The following is an 8,854-nucleotide window of genomic DNA, read 5'->3' as shown; positions in this document are numbered from 1 at the left end:
AAGCTGAAACAAACACCCTCTAACAATAATAATCGAACCCAATTTTACCAACTACTAATAATTATTAACTTATAAAAAAGATAACTAATAGCATCCGCAATATAATAGCTAACAAGTAACAACAATAGTTATCAAACTAACAGTTGAATTGTGGGATTCAGAGCTGATTCCTAAAAATCTTACAAACTTGAAGGCTTGATTATGTATTTAGGTTTTCTTCATATATACAAGAATTGTCCGATTAATCGCACCGACCACGCGTCGGTTATCCAGCGCACAATACGCTGACGCGAGAAATAAAAATCTAAATCAGCTGAGCCGTTAAAAGCCGAGTGGTAGAGCTCCCGTTGGACCCATCTAAGCTTCAACGTTCTGAACAAAAAATTTCATTTGGAGTGCATTTTATGTACATTTCATTTGTGTTACCTAACCCAAGTAAGAATCTAACCCTACGTCTCTACCCAAACACCTTAACTTTAGTTTATTTAAAGACAGAAAATTGTTACAGGCCAGCTGGGTCGGGAACTAGTTCACTCTTTCTCTCTCTCTCTCCCCCTTCTCTGGTTTTCATTGTAGATGAACAACCTTAGACTTATGGGTTGCCTTCAAAATTTGAAATTTTTATAGTGAAGTAGGAGAGAGAGAGAGAAGGGATCATTTAATTTTGATTTTTTTTTTTAACTGATGATATTGATAACTTGTCTTGTGGGTTGGGATAGAAGAAGAGATCATTTAATTTTGTGTTGGGTTTGAATTTTTTGGATGGGTAAAAAGGGTGAAGTAGAAGTAGAACTAGTAGTAGAACTAGTTTTGGAAAAGGAGAAAGATGGGAGAGGTATCAGAGAGCAGCCATGGTTGTACAATCAACTTGGTTTAGCTGCTTACATTAACACAACTCTAAATCTTCTACCTTAATCAAACAAAGATAAGATAAGAAAAGAACCCCTTTTTTGAGCTCCTTTAAAAAAAAGAAAAACTGTCATTAAAATCCACAAACTTGCAAATAGATTTAATAAGATGAAGAGATCACTTGGCAGCTCTGATTCCCTTGGTGCTTTGATGTCAATCTGCCCAAACTCAGGTTCATTTACATCTCATTTAATGCTTCATGCTTCTGCTTGATTGATTCTATTCTAACTTTGTGTTCAATTTTGGTTATGTTTGTTTAGATGAGCAGAGTCCAAGAAACAGCAACCATGTTTATGGAAGGGAATTTCAGTCCATGTTTGATGGGTTAGATGAAGATGCAGATGTCTGTACTGTTGAAGAATCTGGTCACAAGAAAAGACGATTAAGTGTAGATCAAGTGAAAGCCTTGGAGAAAAACTTCGAAGTCGAAAACAAACTTGAACCTGAAAGAAAGGTCAAGTTAGCTCAAGAACTTGGCCTTCAACCGAGACAAGTCGCTGTTTGGTTCCAGAATCGCCGTGCACGGTGGAAAACTAAGCAATTGGAAAGAGATTACGGTGTTCTTAAAGCCAACTACGATTCACTTAAGGGCAATTACGACTCTCTCCGACAAGACAATGAAGCTCTACTCAAAGAGGCAAGTGTGTTTTCATTCAATTCACTCGAATTTCGAGAGATCTATAATTTTCAACATAGATTTTTAACATTCCTTTATTTTGTGTTACAGATAAGAGAGCTCAAGGGGAAGCTGAATGAAGATCACAACATGACGGAGAGTATCGTTTCAGTTAAAGAAGAGATCATTACGGCGGAATCTGATGACAAAGACGATGAACCACCCTTGATTCTGGGCTCTCTGGCGGGTTTGGGAAAGACGACGAGCGACCTCAATTACGAGACCTTAACAGACAGAAACACTAGCAATGGATCGGGAATAGCAACTCTTTTCCCGGACTTGAAAGATGGGTCATCGGATAGCGATTCCAGCGCTATTCTGAACGAGGATAACAGTCCAAATCCGGCAATTTCATCATCTGGAGAGATTCAAGAAAATCAACAGTTAGTAATGTCTCCTCCGGCAGCGTCTACATCATCGTTCAACTTTTTCCAGTTCACAAAAACGACCGCGTATCCGCCAAGCCAGTTTGTGAAGATGGAAGAACACAATTTCTTTAGCAGTGAAGAGGCTTGCAATTTCTTCTCCGACGAGCAACCTCCTAGTCTTCAGTGGTACTGTAACGATCAATGGAATTAAGAAAAAAAATGCAATAATAAAAACAATGATAATAATAATAAGGAAGTAAATATAGGGTGGAATGTTGGAAGTAAAAAAGAGAGATAGCTCCGAAGATTTTGTAAAATGGGAAGTGGAGTATCAATCTATCTATCTATGTAATAGAAAAGTTGTAATTTTGATGATTGTCATTGTTGAAAAAAGTGAAAATTTGGAGAAATGGGTCCAAAGTGCAAATAAGTAAGAATATGAGAGAAGATGGACAGAAATGGAGGTGGTAGAGAAGAAGGAAGAAGGGAGGCACGTGGGTGTGGTTGAAAGGTGACGATGGAAAAATGGGAGAAAGAAAAGAAGGCGTGCGGGAATGATTAGGTCGTAATTGCAGTCATCTGTGCTGTAAAAAAAAAAAAAAGAAGAAATTTATGAAAATTCCTCTTGGAATCCATGCCCAAACAATTCATTCCTGTAATGGACAAATAGTGATGGCTTCTCTTTCTTTATCTTTACTACACATGTATCTATGCTATGCTCTTTCTTTTTTTCTCTTCTTTTTAGTTAACATGAATCAATGGCCACACAGGATAATAAAGTAGTACTCCAATTCAAAAGAAGAACAAAATTTACACTAATGAAATTTCATTTTCAACAAAAGCTGCGGAATGGGTATGGTAATGGCCATACATACCCATCAGGTTCGCCGCCATGTTAGAATCAATGAATTCTCAATATCCATTTCCATACGCTTGAGAAGATAAGTTGAATAACTAGTAATAACTATCCCTTCATGAGTTTATATATTAAGCTTTAATTACTTAATTTGATACGGGGAGTATGATATATGGGGGTGAAAGGATGAATTATATTTTGTATGGATATTTGGAGGAAAGGGTGAATTCTTTTTGTATCCATATATAGGTATCCAGAAAGTCTTGATAATGGTGACAAATGTTGATATGAGGTTAAGAACTAGGCTTGTAAATGGAGCGGAACGGGGCGGGTGGGGATTGCATTAACCATCCCCGACCATTCGTCTATCGTGGATTCTCTGTTTCTGTCTTCAAATTACAAATGGAAAAAATTTGGTTATCATCACCGTCCCACGCGGAATCCCCATCCTTGTTTAAACGTTTAAATTTTTTATTTTTTATTTTTTTTTTGTAAAACATTGATTTGTAGTATATCATTTTTTTTTAAAGTCATAAATTATTATTTCAAGGATATATTAAATCGTAAACTACTAGACATAGAAAATTAACTAAACAATTATAAACAAAGATTCAAATCATAAAATAAAAACAAGTCCAAAATAAATTAATAATATATATATTTTAGTTTTTTTCTATATTCGGGTATTTAGTCGGGAATCTCCATTGGGGACATTCGGGGACGGGGATGAGACACTTATGACCATCCCCGCCGCGTCCCCAACTGTCGAGGACAATATACAAACCATCCCCGTCCCATGGGGATCCCAAACGGGGATTCCACGCCCCCATCGGGACGAGTCACCAACAGGAAATGGTGAATCTCCAACTAATTGATAGTCCTATAAAAAACGTGTAGCTACTTTGATATATGTTATATGTTATGAACGATCGTGTATGTTGATATGAACGTGAAAGCACATACTGGTTAGTAAGAGAAAATTGAACTGATTATACTTAAGTTTAGTTGGTCATAATTAATTAAATTGTTAAGTTTAATTCAAATTTGATATGATGTGATTTTGGTCCTTATGTTATAAATGATGGGTAAGTTTGGTGATATACTAATAAGTTGTGTGAGCTTTTATATATATATAAAAGATTTGAAATAAATTATATACGTGATGTATAACTTTTATCACATATCATATTTTGGTGTATAACTTTATTTTGTTCACACAAAACTATCTCACTTTATAGATGACTCCTTAAAGTGTACAGCTAGAAAAAATGACCGGTCAACCATAATCAACCTACCGCATCACAAATTTTTAACACATCATTTAAGAAAAGTGGGACACACCCATCTTATTCACCTAGCTCTGCCAATATGGGTCATGACACGATAACATGATTTGCGTAACCCGCAAATTAAGCGAGTTAGGGTTGAGGCTTAATCGGTCAAAGTGTTAAACGGGTTGGATCGCGGGTTGACTCATAAATTCGTTACAACCCATATAATTTTAGACGAGTTAACGTGTCGGGTCAACCTGTTTCACTAACCCGCCAAACCTGGCCCGTATAACCCGTTTAGCTATTAAAAATATCATATTTTATTATGGGTATAATAATAATTTCATAGCTTGATATATATATGTAACAAATTGTTATGTTGAACTTGAGATGAATGTTGTTTAATGGATTTGTTGAAAGTTTAAAGTGTTAATGGGTCAGATAACTCGTTTAGCATGTTCTGACTCGTTAAGTATAAACGGGTTGTGTTAAAAATTGACCTATTTATTTATTAATTTAGTTAAACGGGTTATCCAGGTTGATCCGTGTCAACCCGTGTTCTAACCGAGTCGTGTCGTGTCAACCCGTTAAGTTAAACGAGTCGTGTCTGGGTTTCAATAAACGGGTCACCTGAGTAGGTTGACACAGCACGTTTACGACTCATTAACCCATTTTAACACGCCTAATTCAATCCATGTTCTCTCTACTTCATCTTTTAAGCATGTCCAACTCTCTCTTTCTCCTATATATCTCTTTCTCTCTAACTCTCCATTTCTCCCTCTCTTACTCTCCCTATCTCTCTCTCTTACTAATTATAAAGGACTCTACTTTGGGGAATTTCTAGCAGTCGTTAAGAGTTGCAGTATTTATGAATTGTATGGGGTTTTGTATCATGTAATGAAGTTAGAGTAGAACTTGTCACTTTAGGACTTTGAGTGTAATGGATATCACCACATATTCTTGCGAGAATTTCATCGAGAATTTCTCCCCCATCAATGTTGGATATTCAGATTCATATAATGTCACAACTTAAAGCTCAAAACTTTAATATGAACATAAACTTCATGTTTATCAAACATTTAAAAACATGGATCCCTGAAACACATAATTGGTGAATGGAATCTAAGTTCCTTAGTCACTTGGTTCTTCTACACATCGCACTTCTTCAATTTCAATTTAATAGGATATGACAGAAACCAAATCCAAACTATCAATTTATACATGATATAGTTCTGCGAAAATAAAATAGATTATGCTCTACTCAAATCTTTGAGCAATTCTACCATAAACATAGAATTTCTATGGTGGTCTATTTCTCTCTCTTACTAATTCCAATTTCAAAAGTAAGAAAAAGCTTTCCAAATGAATTAGAAAGAGACAAATGGAGAGTTAAAGAGAGATGGAGGGGGAGAGAACGGGAGAGTTAGAGAGAGAAAGTAGATGTTTAAAAAATTTAAAGAGAGAAGAAAATGGGTTGAAAAAGATGGGTGGGTCCCACGCTTCTTAAAGGATGGGTTAAAATTGATGATGTGGCAAGTTAACGAGGGTTGACCGGTTATTTTTTCCAGCTATACACTTTACTGATAGAGTGTGAAAAATTAAGGTTATATACCAATGTGTGATATAAGCTAAAAGTTATATACTACGTATATAATTTACCCATCAGATTTGTGATTTATTAAGTTGGTAGCTCACTCCTTTTACCAATTGAAATGTTTCAGATTAAAGCTTGGATTCGATGAAAGACTATAGTCGTTTTCATTTACTTTGGACGGCGTGGCATTCAGTTATATTTATTATTTGATTTTTGTTATGCATTAAGATATCTTTTGACATAGTTGTAGCTTAGAGACTGAAATTACATTTTATTGTGTTTTTTGATGATGAATTTCTAGATTTCGTTATGTTATAGAATTGTGTTTTATGTTGAATTAAATGTTAATTTTGATATTTTCATAATTTTATTTTTTTTGAAATGGTAATTAAGTTTTTTTATATATTTTTGGATTTTGACATGTGTTTGTGATATTGGGGGTTATATTCACACATTTTTTATTTGACCAAAAGGGGGGTTACATTATTGATATCAGAGCATTGGTTTTACGATTTATAGGGAGTATTACAAAAGTTTTGACATTCCTAAGATCTAGACCATGGCATAAGTGTTGAAACACATTTCCACGTTATTTTGATTTGACAAAATTATTTGAGTATAGTTATTCACCATGATAAAAATATTCCAACACATTAAATTTAAATGCTATGATTTATTTATACTAATGTGTTTGTTCAATGTTGAGTTAATTGTATTTATCAGAATCAAGATATTAAATGAACAAGGCCCAAAAGCCCACAAGAGAAAGTCAAGCCCAAGTCAACGGTTGAAAGTCACACGGTCCAAGCAGATTAAAACGCGGCACAAGCTGAATGAAATGCAAGCCCGGCGAAAAGAAGGATCGAGAAGCCTTCCCAAAAGCTTCAAGACGAAGCTGCTGATTTGTGCGACAAGGAAGTCAGGTCAGCAGCTGGCCTGGACAACTTGGAGACAAAGTATTTCTACTTTGGGTAAAGTTCAGAAGACGCAGAAAGCTATCTGGAAGACTTTGCCAAAAATATAGAGACATCCTGACTAGCCTGACGAAAAGCAACTGATCACTGCCGAAGACAGAAGATACAGGATTCTAATTGGCCGAAGACGTTGAGCACTGACTGAGTGAAAGCGACAGGAAGCCGTTTTGCTCCAACGATTATTTTGAAATTCGAAATGACCGGTGCATCAAGTGTCGCTATAAATAGGCCTCTCAAACGCTTCATTCGACGCAGATCTTCATTAATTCGAAACGCTGACCAAATCACAACTTGAAGTTCTGTGTTGAAAAGCAAAGCAAAAATCTTACACCAATTCATATCTTTGTGTAAAAGTCTAGAGTGATTCAATTTCATCTAAAGTGTTCTTAGCTTATTGTTTAGAACAAACACTTATTATTTCTAGAAGAATAGAAAGGAGAAGCTGAGTTGCTCGGTTATAGCACTCAACGGTAGATATAGTGTTGAGTAAAAGAATAGAGGAATGTACTCTTGTATACTTAGTGACTATTTTGTAAAAGGTTTGTGCTCTACTTTAAAGAGCTCAGTAGAGGATTCGAAAAGCTTGGAATGAATTCCGGGGACTAGACGTAGGCGGAGAGGCCGAACCAGGATAAGTCTGCTGAGTAACTTCTAACCCTTTACTCCTTTATATATATTGCTTGCTAAAATACTGCCTAGTAAACATTAACGAACATACACTTAGTTGAGTAATCTGAGAGTTGAGTTCAGGAATAGACTTAAGTGATATCTCTTGACTCACGGTAGAAACAATTTTAGTCAGCAGTTGACTAAATCTGCCTCTAACGTTACTCAACATTGATGTGCTAAAAGACTTAGGAAAAGTCTTTGTTACAAATATAAGTCAGCCTTACGTGAAAATTTTAAATAGTTTCTAACCCCCCCTGGAACTAATATTGTCACGTTACACGGGACCAACAATAAGTATGCATGAACATGATTTTAACATTACATTTCATATTTAGGAATCATGTCACCCATGAATATGTTGGTACTGACCAAGCATCTAGTAAAGGTTCAGTAGGTTACAATGTACTCGTTGAGGCGGGTGGTAATGCTTTAGAAGGAGCACCTGACATGCCTTAAGGTATGCAACAGTTTGCTAAAGCCATTAGTATGATGGTGATTTTGATATAAGCATTGTTTCAGAATGTACAAGCATTAGTGATTTCGATTCTGACATTTAACTGACTAATGATCTTAAGTTGGCGTCCATTGTTCACGGTTTGATGATTTAGAGGCAATGATTTTATGCTGAGACAATTCAGATTCTTACCAACCATAAAGGTTTGAAATATATTCTTATCTATAAGGAGTTGAACTTGAGACAACGAAAAGATGGATAGAGTTGTTGAAAGACTACAATTGCAAAATTGATTACCATTTAGGTAAAGTTAATATAGTTGTTGACGCTTTAAGCCAAAAATATTCGCGTTTGATGGATTATATGGGAAGCTTTGAAATGAGTTAGTTGGAGGAGATGAGATCCTTGAATTTGCATTTAAGAGTGGATGAAGTGTTTGGCTTTATAGCGACATTCATTTTGAAACCCAATTATAGGGAGACGATTCGATAGACACAATTGCAAGACCATTTATTCCAAAGAACGCATAAATGTTTTTTTCAAGGAAATGACATGGATGTCATAGTGGAAAAAGATGGAATGATGATGTTGGGTTCAAGAAATTGTGTACTGGATGTGGATGGCTTAAGAAAGGAAAGTTTGCAAGAAAGAAAAAAATGCTCCTTACGTGGCTAAGTTTGTATCAAAATGTTTGGTGTGTAAACAAGTGATAGTTGAGCATTAGGCTCAAGTGGGTAAACTGAAACCTTTGGCCATTCCTGAGTGGAAGTGGGAATGGATCACCATGGATTTTGTTGTGAAATTACCGCAAGCGAGATGAAAGCATGACAATGTTTGGGTGATTGTCGTTCGATTAACAAAGTTTTCACATTTCATACTTATAAAGTAAACAACTCTAATGGAGGATTTGACACCGTTATATATGGAAGAGATTATAAGATTGCTTGGTATACCAAAGTCTATTATATCAGACCGAGATCCTCTTTAAAATCCAAATTCTAGGAGAGTTTGTAGAGGACTATGGGAATGAAGCTGAATTTCACTACTATTTTCCATCCATAACCAATGAACAACAAGAATGAG

The 8,854-nt window shown here is 35.7% G+C and overlaps 1 protein-coding gene across 1 annotated transcript; it reads left to right on the top strand.

Annotated features, from left to right (window-relative positions):
• Positions 1-507: 507 nt before the first annotated feature.
• LOC136229420 (homeobox-leucine zipper protein ATHB-6-like) lies at positions 508-2,612 on the top strand. Its single transcript, XM_066018187.1, has 3 exons — positions 508-1,081; positions 1,170-1,546; positions 1,637-2,612. The coding sequence occupies exons 1-3, from the start codon at positions 1,018-1,020 to the stop codon at positions 2,162-2,164; spliced, it is 969 nt and encodes a 322-aa protein (XP_065874259.1). The 5' UTR covers positions 508-1,017; the 3' UTR covers positions 2,165-2,612.
• The last annotated feature ends 6,242 nt before the right edge of the window (positions 2,613-8,854 follow it).

The sequence above is a fragment of the Euphorbia lathyris genome, chromosome 5, assembly GCF_963576675.1.
Source record: "Euphorbia lathyris chromosome 5, ddEupLath1.1, whole genome shotgun sequence".
Classification (NCBI taxonomy): domain Eukaryota; kingdom Viridiplantae; phylum Streptophyta; class Magnoliopsida; order Malpighiales; family Euphorbiaceae; genus Euphorbia; species Euphorbia lathyris.
Note: the sequence above shows the minus strand (reverse complement) of the source record. Positions and strands in the feature narration are given on the sequence as shown.